The 22,502-nt window shown below is 44.3% G+C and overlaps 1 protein-coding gene across 1 annotated transcript; it reads right to left on the minus strand.

The window, feature by feature from the left end:
• Nucleotides 1-711: 711 nt before the first annotated feature.
• Nucleotides 712-21,922, minus strand: LOC128474612 (sedoheptulokinase-like). The gene is made up of 7 exons (XM_053456977.1): nucleotides 21,778-21,922; nucleotides 19,351-19,492; nucleotides 17,003-17,186; nucleotides 13,791-13,943; nucleotides 13,110-13,285; nucleotides 4,993-5,193; nucleotides 712-1,273 (listed from the first exon to the last, which is right to left on the minus strand). Exons 1-7 carry the CDS (start codon nucleotides 21,919-21,921, stop codon nucleotides 879-881), a joined length of 1,395 nt encoding a protein of 464 aa, XP_053312952.1. The 5' UTR covers nucleotide 21,922; the 3' UTR covers nucleotides 712-878.
• Between the last annotated feature and the right edge of the window lie 580 nt (nucleotides 21,923-22,502).

Below are 22,502 nucleotides of genomic sequence, written 5' to 3' on the forward strand. Positions count from 1 at the left end.
CTCTAAGGCTCTGGGGCTCCAGCAAACACAATGAATAACAGAATAAAAACAAATACCAACAAACACCTAGGAGGACCTGGGAGACTTGCCATAATTGATGGAACCATGAATTCTGTTCTCTACCAACTGCACTCAAACACAGTTGGGTTATGCATCAGGATAATGATCTGAAGCACACAGGCAAGTCCACCTCTGAATGGCTCAAAAATAAACAAAATTAAGGTTTTGGAATGGCCTAAAGTCCTGACTTGAATCCGAATGAGACGCTGTGGCGTGACCTTAAGAAGACAGTTCAAGCTTGAAAAATATGGCTGAATCAGCCACTTGTATTTGATAAAAGATGATAGTTGGTACCGTGTTAGCCGTAGAATTACAGGAGACAAGTGGAGTTTGAATGATACCTTTATTGGCTAAATGAGCGAATTGCAAGCTTTCAAGACCTCTCAGGTCCCTTCATCAGGCATGTTATTTGTATTTGGGAAAACAAAGTCATGTTCATGTGCTCTTCATCAGGAATTACTCCGCTGATCATTTGATTTGAATGTTGAAATGACACAGGGAATGCCAACAGCCTGAGAATTTTATATATATATATATATATATACATATATATATATATATATACATACATACATACAGTATATATCTCACATATACGAACAATTATCGATAGGATTTGGTAAAATACATTTATTGAATGAATCAGTATGTCTTAAAATGCTGAATTATATTGTTCATCAAAGTGTCCTTTTCTTGCAGCCAAGAGAACGATTTGGAAACGAGGTGTAATAAAACACTAGTAATTTACATTGTATTACTTTATTTCTAAATCAATATTTTAAATTTATAAAATATTTTTGTGATTATAGGAAATAATTCTACCTTTGTTTTATCATCACCAAGGCTGCACCTAATGCTGAGTCTACATCATTTCCATAGACCAACGGGAATGGGAATACCTTCTCTACTTCCTGCCTTAACACCTCATTTCGGGCCAGTGCGCTGCCGCTTCCAATTATCCTTTTTACCCCATATTCCTGAAGTCGATGGGAAGGCAGCATAGCATGCAAGTTTTCTATGATTCCGCGACAGAGAGCTCTAGTCACATGACCCAGTGAAAGGTCAGTGGCAGCAATGTTTGACACAGATGCGTGGCTGTTGGGTGTGTGTCTCTCACCAAAGAGTGTTGGACAAACCGTAAGACACGTCTCACTTTGAGACAATGCAGCTTTAATCGCCTGGGCATATATTTCAGAGTCGGGAATATTTAGACCTACAAAACAGAGAAGAGAAAAAAGAAACAAAGCTGTTGGATACTTTTATGAATGTTACAGCATTTTAGGTAATAGTTAAAAATCCTTGTGCTAACAAAATGAAACCAATCATCACAAAATTTGTTAAAAATAAAAAGACGGTTTGATGCAGATTTGAGTAAAACCAATTAGTCCCAATTCTTTAAAAGCCATTTCTGCCTTGGGGAGTAAAAACAAATGTTTTGTGCAGATTTGTAGTGCAGGGAAAGTGGCACTGGACTTGGTGAGTTCCCTGTTATGAGAATATCACAAGCTTGCTATCCAAGCAGTTATGACTGTCAAGTAGGGGTGGTATCTTCTAACTCAGTGACCAGATGGGAGCAAGTGCTCCTTCAACAACCTGGCCATCCCTGCAGCATGAGGTGAAGGCTGATGGACTTGCTGAGAGTCCCCCACAGCAGGGGTTAATACTGGGTTGGCCTTCCTTCCCAAATTTTGCCCTTGGCTTCTGTGAGATAGTGTGTGCATATATGTATCATTGTGCAAGTTAATTGTGAAGAATCCACAGAGCGTCTTTTACACAATTATAAAGCTCTAATACAGAAGTAAGTGGCTCGTGTTGCCTGCCTGTAATACCATAGTAGACTAATGAGAAGGCTACAGAGGGGCTCAAGAAAACAAAAAAAAAACAAAAACCTCTCAGCGAATCATTTTTTTGATTTATGCATTTATTTTTAATGTTTGTTTTTTTTTTAACATTTCTCCTGATCAGGTGGACAAGTAAGGCTCATTCACCCCCTTCCATATGCGCACTGACACACATAAATATATATATATATATATATATATATATATATATATATATATATTTAAACACTTACACACTTTAGTAAAAACACACTTACACACGCATGCTAACACACATGCTCACACAATCACACATTCATGCTTACACACACTTATACATATGCTCTCATCCTAACATACATACATTATGCTCCCTCCCACCATCATCCCTGACCTCACTCACATCTTTCTTTCTGGTGCTTGCACACTGTGCGAGCAGAATCGCTATTACCAAGTAACCTCTTATTACTTGACCCTGCTACCTTCCTGTTTCCCCAGATGGCCGAGCTGGTCCAAAATTATTACCGGTGCTTCGTAAACAATTTTGTATTCCAGCGAGGCATTTGTGACCCTACCCTCTGGGCCAGCCCGACCCTTGTCCGGGCCGTTATTAAATTGTCTTTTCTGAACATCAGTGGTGGAGACATTGTGGGTGGAAAAATAATATATCATAAAAAATAAAGATAGCACCTAATGTCTCATATGTATATATACAAAGATAAATTTGTATACATTCAAAGATACATTTGTATATATTTGTATACAAAGTATATATACAAAGATAAATTTGTATCTTTATCTACCCAGAAAGCTTTGCCATCTATGTCTAAAGAGTTTTTTCCTCTGTATACAAAAATACAACAAGCCCTACTGGTAAATTAAAACACAATAACACAATTAGATAAGTGCAGACTGATCTCAGGGCATTTGTCATTTCCTGAAGTCATTAGCTGAATTCTGTTCTCTTCTGTTTTATGGTAAAAAGCATTCCTGTGGGTTTTTCTTGTAACAGAAAACAATTTTGCTTTTGAATCTGCAGATTTGCCTAATCCTTTGGGCATTATGACAAACAAAACAAAAAATGTCAAGGTTGTTGTCGCCGAGTATTCTGATTGGAATTACTAGAAAATGTAACAAAAGAGTAAAAATCAGAGTCACATGATAATATACAATATACATGGTTATTCCCCTAATTGTGTTACTAAAAAGCCTTACAGAATGATATAGTTAAATTCTGTAAATTCTCTAAAAACTGTCGTCTCCATCTTAAAAACATTGCCTGCATCCATCACTTCCTAACACAGCATGCCACATAGGCTCTTGTCCAATCCCTGATTATCTCCCGTCTTGATTACTGTAACTCTGTCTTAGCTGGTCTCCTAACCGGTCTCTCCGCTCTTCCAATGATCTCCTTCTATCCTCTCCTCTGATTTCTAGCTCTCATGCACAAGATTTCTCAAGGGCTGCCCCTATCCTCTGGAATGCCCTCCCCCGGTCTATCTGTCTCTCCCCCTGCCTTCGGTCCTTCAAAAAATCCCTCAAGACCCACTTCTTTAAGGACGCTTATAATATTGCACTATAACATATTCCCTTAGCTCACCTCTCCTAGCCCCTCTAATGCAATACTTACACTAGTGTGGCTGGTCCATCCCTTACAATGGCACTTTTACCTATTGTGTAATACACCCTAAATCCCTCTAGACCAGGGGTGGGCAATTAATTTTCCCATGGGGCCACATGAGAAATTGGAATGGTTTTAGAGGGCCAGACCTCTACAAACTACAAACTCCGAAGCCTTGTCCATTTTGTTAACTTATGTACTGTTTAATAAAGTTATTCAAGCCTACGTCTTTGGTAGAGGTGCTTGAATAAGTAAGGCCTGAATAACTATTAGCACAGCACAGAAGTGAACAAAATGAACAAGGCTTCGGAGTGCATACCGTATTTTTCGCTCTATAAGACGCACCTGCTGATAAGACGCACCTAGATTTTAGAGGAGAAAAAAAAGGAAAAAATATTTTGAGCTAAAAAATGGGCTAAAATATTTATTACAATAACTGAATAAGCTATGAACACAGTAAGACACACGCAGTAAGACACACACAGACACAGTAAGACACACACAGACACAGTAAGACACACACAGACACAGTGAGACACACACAGACACAGTAAGACACACACAGACACAGTGAGACACACACAGACACAGTAAGATACACACAGACACAGTGAGACACACACAGACACAGTAAGACACACACAGACACAGTAAGACACACACAGACACAGTGAGACACACACAGACACAGTAAGACACACACAGACACAGTGAGACACACAGACACAGTAAGACACACACAGACACAGTAAGACACACACAGACACAGTGAGACACACACAGACACAGTAAGATACACACACACACAGTAAGACACACACACACAGTAAGACCTCCCTCCCTAACCCCCCTTCTCAGTATCTCCCCTCTAACTCCCTAACCCCCCCTTCTCAGTATCTCCCCTCTAACTCCCTAACCCCCCCTTCTCAGGATCTCCCCCCCCCCGCCCCGGTCACTTACCTTAAACTCCTGTGTTGGAAGCGTGAAGCGTTTGTCTCGGGTGCCGGCGCTTCACTGCTGATCGCCGGCGTCTGACGTCATATGCCGGCGCCCAGCGTAAAGCGCCGGCACCCGAGACAAACGCTTCCAACACAGGAGTTTAAGGTAAGTGACCGGGGCGGGGGGGGAAACCGGACTCATTGGTGAGTCACCAGGACACTCTTTGCGGGCCGGTCCGAGCTATTCAGCGGGCCGGATGTGGCCCGCGGGCCGTGCTTTGCCCAGGTCTGCTCTAGACTGTAAGCTCGTTTGAGCAGGGTCCTCCTCACCTGTTGTCTCTTTAAGTCAATGTGTTATGTTACATACCACTTCTTATGTCCTGTCTGCCCATTGCACAGCACTACGGAATTTCATGGCGTTATATAAAATAAATAAATAAATAAATAATAATCCTTCTTACAAGGAAGGCCGGATGTGGGTAGGCCACTCAGGCTTGGAGAGCTGGGTAGTACAAACTAATACAGGACTACTGAAATTCACTATGCTTCTTACCTAAGTCAGAAATCCATTGGGACAACATTGCAACAAATGATGCAACTACATTTCCTCCATTCAGAGATGCTGCCACTGCTAGGTAACGATTATTAAAGTAGGGAAAATATGCTACAGCTTCTCCAGAGCGAGGGACGTCTTCTGGCTGGAAACCTTCTGGCATGGAAAATGTCAGCTGTGCCGATGTGCTTACATTAAGGACTTGATTCAAAGATAGATTGGGAAAAAACAACAAAAAAAACATCATAATGGGAAACTGATTTTTTTTTTTTAAGATCCAAACACAAGCAATTCTTATATTTATTTTACACTACTTTTAAGAGTAAACAAGCAAAGCGGTGGTTTTTAAGGAAAATGTCCGCAAATGCAGTTTATTCTAAAGTTTAATATTCTTGTGGAAGTGCATTTCATACAAACAGATAAGAACGGCAGAGAAGAACGATTCGGCCTACCTAGTCTGCCCATTTTTTTTCAAATCTCCGTTTTATTGAAAAGATGGTAACAGTGCATACAGTCGAGGAAAAGATACAACAGGCGTCATATAACAATAAACACATCGTACATCAGGTAAGTTAAAATCAAGAGAAGGGACAGAGCTAGGGGGTATTCGACACAGCAAGATGTGCCGCACGAGCGGAATAAAGACGCCTACATCGGAATAACATAAGTAATGCCACAGACACAACGCACTGAGAACAGCCTGCAGGCAGCATCTTCCCGGAGAATGTCAAGTACAGAACAAAAGTAAACAAATAAAACAAAACAAATCAAAACAAAACAAAGCACGTAATTGCAAATATACCAGTGATTGCATATGTGGATGCCCGGGATGCTGAAAAGGTGGATGAGAACGAAACGGGTAGACAGATCGCCGCCTGTAATCGTCCATAAAAAGAGAGAAATGTAGCGGATAACGATGGAGAAGCCCGGAGAGACCCGCGGGGGGGGGGCAATACTGCGCAGAGAGGAAGCCCACTTAAGGGATGCCTGGGTCAGGGGGGGCATCGACAAGATCGCCCAGTACAGTGCGAAATGATGGAGAAGCTAGGAACTCCCTCCAAGGCAACCATTTGAGCCCATTTTTATAGCCAAAACCTCTGGAAGTCATTACCAAATCCTCCATCTGGCAAATAAAGCCCACCTTTTTAAGCCACACAGAGACAGGGGGGGATCTAGCCTGCCTCCAAAAGCAAGGAATGGTAGCCCTTGCCGCAGCGATAAAATGAATGGTGAGTGACCGCTTATAAGAGCCCATGCCAAAGGGTACATGGTGCAACAGCATGGACTCAGGGGTGGGACGGAAGTCGGGGTTGTCAACTGCCCTAATCACCGCGGACACAGCCGACCAGAAGGGCTGCACCAGGGGGCAGTGCCACCAAAGGTGCAAATATGTGCCCTCATCAGTCCCACACCGCCAACAGGACGGGGAGACGTGGGGAAGAAAACGGTGCAAGTCGGCGGGCACCCTGTACCACCTGGTGAGGAGCTTGTAAGCCGACTCCTGCAACTTGCTAGAGGTGACCCCCCTAAGGGTAAGCAGTATCATTTTGTCCCACTCGTCCTGCTCGAACGTGCGGGACAAGTCCCTTTCCCACAGACTAAGAAAGTACGGTTTCCTATGGGTACGGTATGAGAGAAACAATTTATAAAGTGCGGAGAGAAGGTGGGAGTGCCTGGAGGGGTCCGTAAGGAGTAACTCGAACACAGTCAGCGGTCTAGTCAGGTCGGAAGCAGGGGACAGGGAGGACAGGAAGTGCTTAATCTGGTGATATAGGAAAGACGCCCTAAAGGGCACAGGCGATCCAGACACAAAGTCCGACAAGGGACGGATAGAGTTCCCTGCGTAAAGGTGGGAAACGCGAAGTACCCGTTCCCGTGCAGGCACAAAAACCTGTATGTCAGCATGAGACTGACCAGGGAGGAAGTCCGGGTTGGACGAGATGGGGGTCAATGGGCCAGGGCAGGATGTTATGGGGTACCTGGTCAAGGTCCTAGAAAATACCCGCAGCGTCGGAATAATAGTCGGATGGCGCAGTAAGGTGGGGAGGCGATGCTTCCGCGAAAGCCAGGGCACAGCAGCAATGTCGGTGGGAAAGAAGGAATTTTCAAGTTGAACCCAGTGCTTATGCGAGTGGGAAGACCATTCTATAACCCTCCGAAGGTGGGAGGCAACCCAGTAACCCTCAATGTCCGGGAGGCCCAAACCGGCACACTCTTTAGGGCTGGTCAAATAAGAGAGAGCCAGCCTAGGGGAACGGTTAGACCAAACGTATCTCGTAAAGGTCCTAGACCACCTTTTAAGGAAGGACTGAGTTAAGTACACAGGGAGAGTTTGCAGAAGATATAAAATGCGAGGTAGGACATTCATTTTCAGAACGCTCACCCTCCCAAACCAGGAGATGTGGCTGAAGGACCATCTCCTCAGGTCTGTGGAGACCGACTCCAGAAGAGGGGCGAAGTTCAAGTCCACCAGGGTGGACAGGTCGGCCGGGATACGCACCCCAAGATAGGTCAGATAAGCATCCGACCAGCGAAAGGGGTAGGCGGTCTGTATCTGCGATTTCATAGAGGGGGGAACATGTATGCCCAGGATCTCGGATTTCTGCAGGTTAATCTTATATTGAGCTAGTTCATGGAACTGCTGCAGCTCAGTGGTAAGGTGTGGGAGGGAGAGCGTAGGGTTAGTAACGAAGCATAGCATATCGTCAGCGTAGATCGATAGCTTGAATTCCTGACCCGCCGCCGAGAGGCCCGAAATAAGGGGATTGGCCCGGATGGCGTTGGCCAGGGGCTCCAGCACTAGAAGAAATAGCAAGGGTGAAAGGGGGCAACCCTGTCTGGTGCCATTGGCCAAGGCAATCCTATCAGAGAGGAAGCCGTTAACGCGCACATAAGCCGAAGGCGAAGAGTACAGCGAGCAAATGTGCTGGAGGAACCTGGGACCCACAGCTAACTTGTTGAGGACACGGAAGAGGAAGGCCCACGAGACCCTATCGAAGGCCTTCTCTGCATCCATGGACACCAGGAGGAGGGGAGTTTTGCGCGAGTGGGCCAACGCCAGGAGATTCAAGACCTTAAGGGTATTGTCCCTGGCTTCGCGGCCAGGCACAAATCCCGACTGATCACCATGAATACACTTGGGAAGGAGAGGGTTAAGTCTAAGAGCTAAAATTTTGGCCAGAATTTTAAGATCAGTGTTAATCAGAGAAATCGGCCGGTAATTGCCACAGATCTCGGGGTCCTTGCCCGGTTTAGGGACGACCGTGATGTGGGCTGTATTTGTTTGGGGATCAAGAGGCGACCCTTCAGCTAAGGCGTTAAAAAAGGTCACCAGTTGGGGACCCAAGGTACGGAAAAATTTGCTATAGTACAAAGGGGTGAAGCCATCTGGGCCAGGACATTTCCCCCTCGGTAGGGACTTGATTGCGCGCTCCACCTCCTCCAAGTCAATGGGAGAGTCAAGACCGGCCCTATCATCGGCAGTGAGCCTGAGCTTGAGGTGTTTATCTAGATACGCTGCCATACGATCGAGAGTCGGTGTGTCGGGATCCCTCCCCCCGTTCAGGTTGTATAGATCAGAATAATAGGCAGAAAAACAGCGAGCAATGGCCTCCGTTTGATGTTGCAACGTGCCCGACGCATCTCTAATCTTAGGTATGTAGGTGGAAGACCTCTTAGCCCGGAGGGCCCTAGCTAGTAATTTCCCAGGCTTATCCCCCAACTCATAAAAATGTTTCCTCGCGAGGAGGAAATTGCGTTTAACCCTAGAGTCGAGGAGGGAGGAGAGGTCGGCGCGCAAAGCCTGGAGCTGTACATGGATGTCGTGGGAGAGAGTAAGCTTATGCCTGAGCTCCAGAGCTGCTATTTGACGCGTGAGAGAGATAATGGACAGGTAGTCCAAACGTTTCAGTTTGGCTCCAAGCTGAATAAGACGGCCTCTCATTACCGCCTTATGCGCCTCCCAGACCGTCGGGACCGGGGTACCTCGGGCAGAATTGTCCTCAAAATAGTGTTTGAGGTGATCCTCGAGTTCCGGGAGGAACGAGGGGTCATTTATCAAGTTGGGATTAAGACGCCAACACCAGACCCTAGGAGGGTGAGAAGGGAGCCGGAGGGACATATGGACGGGGGCATGGTCACTGATCGCCTGAGTCCCAATAGAAGCAGAGTGGAGGTAGGAGAGGTGGTGGTGGGACACAAACAAGGCATCGATACGTGTATATTTATTATGTGGAGGGGAAAAGAAGGTGTAGTCAAGGGTAGTAGGGTGACTGGCCCTCCAGACGTCAACTAGTTGGTTAAGGAGGAGCGACCTTTTAACTTTCTTAATTTTACCGTATGGGAGATGGGACGTACCAGTCGAGCAGTCGAGTCTAGGGTCAAGAACCATATTTAGATCCCCCCCAAAAATCGTCAAACCCTCCTGGAGGTCCGCAAGCTTAGATAAAAAACGCACCAGGAAAGGGATTTGGTCCCTATTGGGGGCGTAGACAGTGGCCAGTGTGATCTTATGGGTACCCAGAAAACCTTTAACAATCAGACTCCTGCCCTCCGTATCCCTCCAGACATCAGTAAGTTGAAATGGGAGGCTCTTGTGCAGTAAAATGGCAACGCCCTTGGTCTTGGTAGTGGCGGAGCTAGAGAAGTACGCCGATTGGAAGTGTCTATGTGTGAGCCTAAATTCATGCGCAGCCAGGAGATGGGTTTCTTGGAGGAAGGCTATATGTGTTCTATAGGAGCGGAGGAGCAGAAACAGTTTGGACCTTTGCTGGGGTTTATTCAAGCCTCTGACATTCAGAGACGTACAGGTAAGGTTACTGGAGGCCATAGAACATTAAGGGCCAAGGCATCGTAATACATAAAAATGGCATCCCGCAGCATCCAAGAAAAATGCAATACGACGGCGAAGAAAACAAAGTATCGTACGTGCATAGAAACAAAACCAAAAACCGAAAACAAACTGGGCAACGCGTAGCCCTGATGTAACTACATCGAGTAGTGAGCCGAGTGACCACACTAGTGGTCAAGGACCTAGTACCCAAACCCGAGGGAGAGGGCAGGTAGGCTCTGGTAGGGGTGGTGGTAGAATGCGAACAATGATGTGTCATGTCAAGTAGGGAACGGTGGTGGCAAGACAAGGTGCAAGAGCACCCTCTCCGTGTCAAGTGGAGTGGTAGTGTAAAATACGATAGCGTGTAGAAGTGTAAGACGATATATGTATAGGAAAAAAAAAAAAAAAAAAAAAAAAAAAAAAAAAAAAAAAGGGGGGGGGGGAGTAATGTATGACCTGTGGTGTAGTGCATCAAAGGAGCGAAGGTAGGTAATCAACCCGTGTAAGGCACATAATCAAGGTTCGTTGGCATGTAAGACCGCGTCCCTAAGGCAAGAAGCCTTATCAGGACATAGAGAGCCATGGGCATGGAGGTGAGAAAGCATGTGAAAAAAAAAAAAAAAAAAAAAAAAAAATAAAAATAAATAAATAAATAAATGGAGCCGTGGGTATGCGGAGGGGAGAGCGACCCCAAATACATCGGGACCCAGGGAGAGGAACCCAGCAGCCCGACAGACATGAGTGAAGTCCAATGGGAAAGCCCGTGAACATGTGTGAGGGAAGGAGAGTATAGTGTTGGTGTGTATGCATATGACCACATAAATGCAGGGGGAGCAAAACGTCAGCAAGAGCCGAAGGAACAAGGACAAAGGCTGGAGCAAGCCGACTGGATACCCCCCAAGGGAAGTGAACCTAGGACGACCGGAGCCGTGCAACTCAAGTAGTGGCAATAACAGAAAGGGAGCACGGTGGGGGGAAAGTAAAAGAAAATCAAACAAAAGAAAGGCAAACCGTAGATCGTACGAAGTCGGCGGGGAGTCCAAAACAAAACCCAGTGCTGCAGAGCGTCCAAACAGAGGATCACTACCGAAGGATAGAAAAAATCAGCTGACAAGTGCAGGAGAAAGCAGTTCAACCGCCGACGTGACTCCGGAACCCGGGGGACACTGGATACAGCAGAGCGTCGAACCGTCAGGAGAAACATCATCAGCAGAAGAGGACTCCAGGAAGAGAGGCGAAGTCACACAGGTACAGCCAGAAGAGCGCGGGGAAGTCGATCGGGAGGGCATCAGCAGAGTGGACGCACAGTCCATATCCACGGAAACGGTCAAAAGACGAAAAAAAAAAAAAAAAAAAAAAAAAAAAAAAAAAAAAACAAAACGGCCGATGGTAAATCAGAAGGGGAAATGCAGCAGAAACAATCGCAGTTCAGGGCGCCGGGAGCTTAGGACGTTTGTGTCTCTGAGGCCTGGGCGACCAGTCCTTAGCAGGGTCTCATAGACGGGTGGGATCAACCAGGGTCGATTCCCAGTCCGGGACAGTAACAGGAGGCAGGTTCAGGCTTTTCATGAAAGAGGGGGCATCCGAGGCTTGTCGAAGGACAACTGTGTCAGATCCTTTGCGAGCGATGAGCGCAAACGGAAACCCCCACTGGTAAGGAATCGAGGCCTCTCGCAGGGCAGCCGTTAACGGTTTAAGAACACGTCTGGCCTGCAAAGTGGAGGGGGACAGATCCGGGTAGATCGTGATAATATGACCGTTCCAAACGGGGTCACCCCTCGTCCGGCAGGCTCTGAGGATGCTCTCCTTCACGGTATAATAGTGAAGTCGGCAGATGACATCTCTCGGGGGGCTATCAGCATTACCTCTAGGTCGGAGGGCCCTATGCGCTCGATCGAATTCAATGGGTGTATCAGCAGGGCGCTGAAGGAGAGTATTGAAGATAGCCTGAAGTGTCGGAGAGAGCGCGGCGTGTTCTATGTCCTCAGGGAGACCACGAACCCGAAGATTGTTGCGCCTGCCGCGGTTGTCGAGATCCTCTAATTTCCGGGCCAAGAGCCGCAGGGTTAGAGAGTGTTCAGACACACGCGTAGAAAGTGCGTCCATAGAGTCGGTGATCTTCGCGGTGTCCGTCTCCACCGCCTCCACGCGATCTCCCAGCTGCTGTACGTCAGCCTTAAGGTCAGTTAGCGCATCGCGGATGCCCTGAGTGGCTTTCTCAATAAGAGGCACCATCTCATCCTTTGTCGGCAGGAGACGGAGAGTGTCCTGAAGCGAGGGATAGTCTCGGAGGTCGGAACAGGAGTCTTCAGGGCCCTCAGCCGTCGAACTGGCGGGAGAAGGCGCCATTTTGTGGAGCGAGTCCCTGGAGTCTTGATCCTGAGATCCTTGGAAATAGGAGCGGACCGAGGTAAGTGGAGGTTTATCCCTACATCCCTGAGGCTTAGGGGTGCTAGGGGCTTTGTTCGTCTTGCCCATAGTGGTAGAAAAGCACGCTATTTAGTCGAAGACACGGAGAGGGTTAGCAGAGCAGAAGACCTAAGCAGCCATCTTCGTCCGTGGCTAGCCACGCCCCCCTAGTCTGCCCATTTTAACTTAACATTTTATACAAGTATTCAAAACAAACGACAGATAGTGCCAGTTCACTGGTATAAATGAAAAAAGCCACTGAAGAATGTGGTGGTACCTTTATATTTTGGAATAACATTTAGTAATTTTTGGAAGTGTGTTCAAGAGTAATAGATTTCAGTTTTTATGAACTCTGTGTTGAAAGCTACTGCTATTACCTGTGTGTTTACATATGTTATATGGTTAGTCCCAGTTTGAAATTGGTCTGTTCTAGGATTGATATTCCATTGACAAGTTTGAGGGGTGTTCTCGGTGCTTATGTTATATTCGTTGTAGTAATCTTGTTCCTGTATAATTTTTGTTTAATGTAGCCAACAGTGTCTTTAGATGATTGTCTTTAAGGTCAATGCTTTGTTTAGTGCAGATTGGGTAGAAACTGGGGCTGTAAAGGGGGTTTTATCGTTCTGTTTAGTATGGCTGTGGACAAAAGGAAGCTGATACTTCTGAAAGCTCTTCCAAAAAACCCGGAAGGTAAATATTTTGCATCTCGATAACAAGTATATACATTGTGGGTATCTGGTCATATATACTAACATGCCTTTAAACTGAATAAAAAGAAGCACATAAACATGAACAGTACTTACATTTTACAATACACTACTACATACTACATTTGTAAACATACCAGTAGGACGTGATATAAGCATGATATTCCTACCTGCATCTGTGCTCTCAGAAGCAGAAGAATAAACGGAACACTGAAAATCTCCCAAGGCGACTCCGACTTCTGTCCCCTGTGAGATACCACACCATTCACAAGACAACTTCCCAGCTATACATCCAGAATCCTCAATATCAGGAAGCAAAACTATGGGAAATCCTGAGGCTTCTAATCTGGAACATGACAAAGATATAACCATCTAATTTGGACTTCAAAATGGAGCTATAATAGAATTCATTTTTTTTTATAAATTACAGATTTATTCAGCTGCATAAAAACGTATTTTTTAATATAAAAAAAGGAGAGGATACGTTTGGGTATACAGTGATAAGGAGCACAGAAGTCAGGGTTTCAAGTGACAGACCTTGCTCTCTGTTAATGTTGGGCTGGTTAGAAGGAGATCAGTTGTCCTGCAACTGCTCATTGAGCATCAGGCGCCCCCTCACAGCTAAGTGCCTCACCTTTGGTACAGTTCTGTAATGAACTAAAGTTTGTGCTTTCCCCTTGGACCCCAGAATCACAAGTAGTGCTTCTTCTTCTCAATATGGAAACACAGAGCAAGGGAAACGGGTAAGGCACCTTCTAGAGCACCACAGACGCAAGATGTGTTAACTCTCATATATGAATACAGAAATATATACAAAATAAATACAGGAAAGTAACAGAATGAGAACTTACAAGTCAACGTTCCAAGTTTTGGTCCTGGTGTTAAAATATCCCCAGCTAGCAGCATTCTGGACAGACATTTTAGGCCTTTCAAGTCCACATAGCATTGAAACAACATAGTCCTGAATGGTACCTGCAGCATCGTAACACTGAAGGAAATCTTGCCTGTATCAAAAAAGCTATATCAATAATAACTCAAAGATCATTATATCATCATATAGTTTAATTTGAATGTTTTACTTTGAAAAGTGAAACATTAAATGATTAAAGGAAAATAACATAAAATTGGAGAAACACAAACACACGCTGAATCATGTTTCAACTTTCTAATATACTGCAGCATTACAAACAATTTGTATTATTGCTGAATGCCCAAACTCTTCCTGGAAATATTTCTTTAATGTAAAAATGCTCCTTATTGACAATTTTTCATGGCACTAAATAAGGCTATGAGTGGTTGTTGCCATATAACCTGGAAAGAATAAAATGACAGATAAGATTTATTTGCCTAAAATACTAAAGAGTACAATCAATGTCTTGTGTATGTGGGACAGTACTTTTAAAGAAAATTTGTGCAGATGATAATACATCACATATCGTGAAAAATAAGCTTACTAGAAATAAAATGATTTCATGTAAATGTTACCGAACTGCATAAAAGTGAAATAGACAAGTGAAACAATAGTCATTTTAACTGCACATAAAGCAAACACGACAAAGAAAACAAACAAGCTAAAAGAAAATTGGTTCAACCTTTAAAGGGACACTCCGGCCATTATCTGCACTTTAATGCATACGACAGCGGTATTGTCTATCTTGCAAATGCATGAGATACTTGTGCTTCAATCAGACCCATTGCACAGGTGTACAAAAGAACCTAGCCATGCAGTCTGCATTTACAAACATTTGTGAGAAAAAAAAAAAAGGTCGTTCTGAAGGGCTCAGTGAATTCTAGCGTGGTGCTGTGATAGGATGCCACCTTTGCAATATGTTAGTTCATGAAATGTCATCCCTGCTAGATATTCCGCAGTCAACTGCAAGTGGTATTATTGTAAGGTGGAAGCGTTTAGAAACAGCAGCAACTCAGCCACTGAGGCTCATTGTTCAGCACAAAAACCGTGCCTAGGGAGCTTTGTGGAATGGGTTTTCATGGCCGAGCAGCTGCATGCAAGCCTCACATCACCAAGTATAATGCCAAGCGTCGGATCAAGTGGTGTAAAGAACACCACCACAGGACTCTGGTGCAGTGGAAACCTGTTCTGTGGAGTGATGAATCTAGCTTCTCTGTACGGCAGTCTGATGGGCGAGTCCGGGTTTGGCTGATGCCAGGAGAACGCTTACCTCCAGTGACGGAAGATCTTATTGCTTCAGCATATCAAGACATTTTGGACAATGCTATGCTTCCAACTTTGTGGGAACAGTTTGGGGAAGGCCCTTTTCCATTCCAGCATGACTGTGCCCCGGCGCATAAAAGCAAGGTCCATACAGACACGGTTGGATGAATTTGGTGTGCAAGAACTTGGCCACACAGAACCCTAACCTCAACCCTATCAAACACATCTGGTATGAACCGGAACAGAGATTGCCTTCCCAGAAGAATGAAAGCTGTTATGGCAGCAAAGGTGGATCCAACTACATATGAATGACTATGTATTTAGAATGTGATGTTATAAAAGTCCCTGTTGCTGTAATGGTTAGGTGCCCCAATACTTACTGTAAGTCAGCTCCAGTGCTGGCTTGGAGAACACTGTGGGCAGGGGGTCTGTTCTCACCGCTGTGCGCAGGAGTGGAAAGAACTCCCGCTGACTTAAAGTAGTCAACCCAGTGGCAAAAGCAATGGGACCATAGAGGAGGAGGACAGCTGCTTTAGCAGGGCCACCTCCTCTGTGTCAGGTAACAGCTTTTGTTTTGTTTCTGAATTCACAGAGTACATTAATATGCATTTTACTATAGGGTGGGTGTCAGGGACACTAAACTGTCCCTTTAAACTAGCCTATGACATGCCAAAGAAGCATTTCAGCCTTTTTACAACATATTACCCTTTTCAGGATATTTCCATTATTAGACATAATTTCTTTTTACATTAACAAATGATTTTCTTACTTGTGGCCTATTTATCCAAAATGCTTTTCCATCATATAGTGTTTTTGCGGTCAGTGATAAATCTAATGCTGTACAGCTAATAGATTAGGGTCTCAGCTCATATTAAATATGCATGGCTACAGACATGAATCATTCATCTTTAACCTCAATGAGCTGAGCAGCTGTAAACAAAAAATATATAGCACTTTTAAAAAGTGTTATCAAGGGAGTAATAATGGCTTTGATCGTTATATGCAGGTTTATCTATGAAAGACAGAAGTGATTTTTACATAAATACCGTATTGGCTCGGATATAGGCCGCCCCCGTATATAGGCCGCACCCTAAAAGTTTGGTGCTTTTTTAAAGAAAAAGTTTTTTTTCTTTAAAAAAGCACCAAAAAAAACATGCTGCCACTCTGTCTCCCCCCCCCCGAGATACGCTGCCGCTGTCCTCCCTCCCCGAGATATGCTACCACTGTCCTCCCTCCCCGAGATACGCTGCCGCTGTCCTCCCTCCCCGCGATACGCTGCCGCTGTCCTCCCTCCCCGAGATCCGCTGCCGCTGTCCTCCCTCCCCGAGATCCGCTGCCGCTGTCCTCCCTCCCCGCGATCCGCTGTCCTCCCTCACCGCGATCCGCTGCCGCTGTCCTCCCTCCCCGCGATCCGCTGCCGCTGTCCTCCCTCCCCGCGATCCGCTGCCGCTGTCCTCCCTCCCCGCGATCCGCTGCCGCTGTCCTCCCTCCCCGCGATCCGCTGCTGCTGTCCTCCCTCCCCGCGATACGCTGCCGCTGTCCTCCTCTGCCCCCCCCTCCTCGACTTACCGGAGCAGACTCCCGGGTGTCTTGCGGGGCCGGCGAGGGACATCTACGCAATACGCGTATGCAACTTCCGGTACCGGAAGTTGCATGCGCGTATTGCGTAAATGTCTCCCGCCGGCCCCGCAAGACACCCGGGAGTCTGCTCCGGTAAGCCCGAATATAGGCCGCACCCCCACTTTAAAAACTTAAAGTGGGGGAAAAAAGTGCGGCCTATATTCGAGCCAATACGGTACATTTCTAAGATTTAGAAACTCAGAAAACTTAAATCAGTAACTTTAGAAAAATATATGCCCTTTAATCAAAAAGCAAAAGAAATAAAGGTACCTGTTTTGTAAATACCAGAAGATAGTTGCGCACCCAAAACCAGTCGCCACACAGAGATGTGAGTGTGGTTGAGGCAAAGAAGACAGGAACTCAGTGGTACAGCGGCCATCTTCCCAGGTAACAAGGTGACTGGCTTCTCTCGGCTCAAAAATTCTCAAATCTCCACTGTTTATCCAGTGGCAGCCTTTAAAAAGAATACAAAAGGTTAGTAGCAGCCATGTAGTTTTGCTTCTATGTAAAATAAATTCTATTTCTATTATTCTAAATTCTATTAAGGTAAACTAGGCTGTCCTGGAGGTGTAGGAAATGAAATGTAGCATACCCCCATTTAGTTTTTAGGGCAATATAGAACGACTTCAACTTCTTTTAAAAAAATATTTAGGCTTCTGAGGCAGAAAAATTAAATGGGATAACTAGTCCATTAAAATGTTGTTTTTTTTGTTTTTAATGGAATAATACTATTAAATAAAAAAGAATAAGTAACTACAAGTTTAGAAGCTAGAATTCACTGTGCCAGATGCAAAGAACTTCCCAGTAGAACAGATGCACATTAAGGAGGCAGCAATGGGACATCAAGATAAAGGCTCACTTTATTGGCTGTAATATAAGGAAAGAACGAACATTGCAATTTCTATGTCTTTGTGCATAAATCCACACATGTAGCACTATTTTCATGAGAACAGGTAAAAGTATGACATCATTGTATCAGTGAGTTGATCATAGCTAAAAGGTAAGGATACTAGCTCCTTTACCAGTTTTAATTGAGATATACGTGACTATGTATGTCTTGGATTGTATGGACTACATACTCCCCCAACAATTTATGTGTCATAATATACACACCTTTGTTGGAGGAGGATAATAGCCGAGGGAGTGGGCAAGGCCACCTCGGCCACGAGGGAGCTGCAGTAGAGGTCTGTTTGCCAGTCAGCTCCACCACTGGCTCTCATGAGATTTCCAGGGTGATCAATTCTGTATACACAGACAGAAAGTATTCCCACCGATTTCAATGGAGCACACAGAATGCCTTTTATTTCCCACAGCTGTAGAATGCACTTTAAAGTAATATATGTTTTATTGGTGGGACAGCATGGGAGAGTTTAATGTCCCTTTAAGCAGATTCTTCCTTTACACCTCATTCACCGTGAGTGTCACATTCTTCGAAACGCATTCGCTACATAATGGTTGAAGATTTCTCACGTGAACCCCTTATGATGGGTCAGTGACTTGTTTGTCCAAGGAAACTATCTGTCCTCTGGTATTTGAGGCCTGTTGGCATTGGACTCCAGCTTCCAAAGGTCCTCCACCACCATCGAGAACACCTTTGGCACTGAAACGTCTAAACCATTTCTCAGTGTTGGGCGGTGAGAAGCTTTACAATTAGTAATAAATAAGTAGGTAAATCAATACTCTGTAGTATGAGTTGTTCATTTTACAATCCTACCCCCCCCAAAAAAAATAAACTGTTTTTATACCATGTTTGTAAATTACATTTTTTATTAATACAATTTAAAAAAAAGGGGATTTGTACAGTGCTACGGAATTTGATGGCACTATATAAAACCATTATAATTTCCTTCCGCATCAACTAGCTTAATGTATACCGTGGAAACATTGCACAGATAGTACTGGTACTTCAACACCAACTTTGCTGTCTCTACAGGTGGACCTCTTGTGGCAACTGTGGTAGCAACTGTTCTCCAGGCTAGTTACTATAAATTTAGGATACACTTCTATTCTAAAACCTTTAGCACGCACACACCTACTCTAGGCTCACATTGTTAACCCAAGTCTCACTAACAGCTTTTAAAGGGACAGTTTAAATTCCTTATCTGTATCATTGACAAAGGATCCATACTAACATACTAAAGTACCTCAAACATGCATTCATCACCAAAAATGGGAAGTCACTTGTAATAAATGGGAATGCTTTTTGTATATGCAGAAGGGGAAGTCATTAGACCCTTTGGAACTCATGCAAGCCAGTGCTGGTGTTTGCCGGCAGTGAGTATGCCAATCATGTACACTAGAAGCAGATTTATTTGGCTGAACACCCTCGGGGAGAAAAGATTCTGGAACAGATCTATACATTTACAAGGGGAAGAAAATAATTTGAAAGGGATATTAAAGTTTTCCTGTTAGCACTGCATATCACTGAGCAATGTGTTATTTGTAGGTTGGCTTCACTTTGCACCAAATACTTGATAAATAAATATTTTGGGTGTGCTACAGCTCTTAACACAAGAGGAAATTCACTGCCTGACACTGTATCAAGTACTTATCATGGCACTAGAATGTCTTGTACTGAATGCCTAATAGTTTGTACTCGTATCACTCAAACGGTAAACCTTGATTTGCTTTCCAGAACACAACTCCATGCATTTGTCCGGAGATTCCAATGCGTGAAACTCTTTTCAGGTTCTCTCTGGGTAAAGCAGCTAGGCAGTTATTCAGAGCTTGTATTATCCGGCTGACATTCTGTTCTTTTCCCTGGAAGACAAGTAAATACTCTATAGTCCACTGTCACAATATTTAGAGAGACACTCCATTGCATCTTTAGGAAAAGCTGCAGCTCCAGAGTTGTGTACAACACCCTCCATTGTGCAATTACCCCACTGGACCTCACACAAAAGTATAGCACCCCTGAGCAGGAGATGTGTACGGCTGAATGACAATTAGTTAAGTTGGGTGGGCACAAAATACCGGTTCATAGTAGGGGAATCAGATGAATCCTAACATGCATTTGCACAGTGATATCATACACGTTTAAGACACCATAATGACTTTGTGTCCCATTAAGCTGCAACAAGTAACCGACGTTTTAATTTTTTAACATTAGTTTCCTTTATTTGCAGAAAAAGTGTTAAATATGATTGAAACATCAAAATCCCAAAACATTATATCTTAAAACATTTGATTATATGTAGTACTCTTACATAATCAGATAAAACCTTTGTACCAGTCAATATGAAATATGAAAGCTGCGTATGAGCCAATGCATGTGTGCTCTGTCTCGGTTACATTAGCACAATCTACTAGACAAACACCCCAGCTCCTTATCATACCGCCTTGTGATAACCACCCACAAAAACCCTCCGAGCCAGGAAAACTACATGAAGATATTTAATTAAGGCAGGATTTCATTAGCACTGCGATGAAGAATCAGCTTTGTGTGGCATTTGAACAGGGACAGTCACTCCATATCACAAAAACATTAGCAACCTACAAGTCTGTAAATAAAGAATGCACTGGGGGAAAAATAAACCGTAGCATTTCTTCAAAACTAAACGGGATTACTAAATACAGCACTGTATCTAATACTAATAATGTAATGACAAAGAGCGCCACCTGTTGGCTAACCTTGGTATAATTATCTTTTACTTATTAAGCGCCAACAAATTACACAGCTCTGATTTCAAGTATTCTGTCCCCACAGCGAGTGTGACATGGGGTCACCAACAATGCAACAGTTGGGGTTTACCAATGTATGCAGTGCAATGCAAGGGTTTAATTACCCAGAATAAACTATACAATACACGTTATGGAGAGGTATTGACTATCCCTATATAATGACATTTTAACCAGGACATGAGGAACAAAAGTAGAAGGGTATGATACGCAGTATACATTATCTATATGCAAATTTGGTTCGTATTTAAAAGCCAGTCTAAAAATTTAGGAGCCAGTTTTTTTTCCCCACGATCATGTTTTTATTTTCATGTAGTTAAAGTTTCAGTGATATCTGCCCTCAAAGGTGATTCTCCACAATCCAAAAATAGTAAATAAATTGTAATTACAAAATATGTAATACATAAAAAAATTATTGAATAATACAAAAACATTATTTGCCAGATATATTTTAATTATAATAAAGAATTGATAAATTGGTGAAAACATTAACCCATTTAATAAGATGATAAATGAATACATTAAATTATTAGCAAATCAAGTTAACGGTTAATTGGTAAATAATACATTTCTAACAATTGTAACATACGCTAACACACTCTAGCATCATACTGTGACAGACATATGCTAAAATGATATGCTCACAAACACACACCAACATCATACACGATGACATACATACACATATAACACCACCATATAACACGCGCACAATATACGAACACGCACACACTGACACTATATACACACATATATATATACATATATACACACACATACTTTTCTGGCTCCTAACTCGTGTTGACCTGTGTGCGGGCTGTCTGCTGCTGCCTCTCTATTGGCACAGAGTCACATAACATGGGCAGCTGGATGTCCTGCACTCGCCTCAGCACCCCCAGGCAGCAAGGAAGGCCCCTTGTAGCCCCAGTGGGCTACAAGGGGGTGCTGAGGCGGGTGCACAGCATCCATGAGCTCGCATTATGTGACCGCGCAGTGATAGAGAGACAGGAGCAGGCAGCTCTCCACAAGGCAAGGGTGCATGTGTGTAATGTTACATTCAAAATGGGTGCGTATATGTATAGTGTTACATTGAATGTGTATGGCACCCAGGGTTTGTCAAAGCCTGGTATAATGTATAGCTAAGTCAGTGAAGTTTCTTTACAGCATCCTCACCTATTGAATTATGCATTATGCAGGGCCAGGTCACCCATTCTTTCAGTGTTAACCTTGAAGTGGAGGAGTTGAAACCACAATTGCCAACTCTCCATTTAGTGAATAAAGTCCTTTTTACCAACATTTGGGCACAGCTATACCTATAGTACGTTTACACCCGATAACGCACGTCAAACTGAGCCGGCACCCCTCACCTGTAACCCCCAATCACACTGCACCCCGGCATGAGTATCTTGGCTCTGGCTGCACACCACATGCCCCGAGCCGGTGTCCAATAACACGGCTTTTACTGAAGAGGTGCCCACGTCAATGCCCAACACCAGAGATTGCCCGTCCATCGTTTATATGACAGCCACGGTTCAGGCCGAAGTTTAACGGTAGCGGCTGGTTCCTACCCGGTAGAAGGACTCTGGTGATGTCAGCAGACCATGTGACTGTTTGGTCACATGGTACAAAGAACTACACGAAGAAGAAGAAGCAGCAGCAGCGCAGGACGTGCACATGGGCTGTGCTGGGCTGCTGTTTCTTTTTCAATAACGTGGGGTGTGAGGATGAAGTTTTAATAGAACTCCTGAAAATACAGAATATTATGGAGGCAGAAGGAAACTTGAATCTGTGAAATAATTCACAGTGAGTCTCTCTCTCTCTTTTTCTCCGTGCCAGTGAGTCTGTCTCTCTTGTGTGCCAGTGAGTCTGTCTCTCTTGTGTGCCATTGATTGTGTCTCTGTCTCTGTGCCAGTGAGTATCTCTGTCTCTCTCTGTGCCAGTGAGTGTCTCTGTCTCTCTCTGTGCCAGTGAGTGTCTCTGTCTCTCTCTGTGCCAGTGAGTGTGCCTGTCTCTCTCTGTGCCAGTGAGTGTGTCTCTCTCAGTGCCAGTGAGTGTGTCTCTCTCTCTGTGCCAGTGAGTGTCTCTCGGTGCC

Source organism: Spea bombifrons, chromosome 2, assembly GCF_027358695.1.
Source record: "Spea bombifrons isolate aSpeBom1 chromosome 2, aSpeBom1.2.pri, whole genome shotgun sequence".
NCBI classification, from domain to species: domain Eukaryota; kingdom Metazoa; phylum Chordata; class Amphibia; order Anura; family Pelobatidae; genus Spea; species Spea bombifrons.

Coding starts and splice junctions, on each gene's coding strand:
- LOC128474612 (XM_053456977.1), bottom strand. CDS start 21,921: ATGGACGGGCAATCTCTGGTGTTGGGCATTGACGTGGGCACCTCTTCA. Junction 13,944..17,002: donor TTCTGGTATTTACAAAACAG/GTACCTTTATTT, acceptor TTTTTGATACAG/GCAAGATTTCCTTCAGTGTT. Junction 13,286..13,790: donor AAAACTTGGAACGTTGACTT/GTAAGTTCTCAT, acceptor GTCATGTTCCAG/ATTAGAAGCCTCAGGATTTC.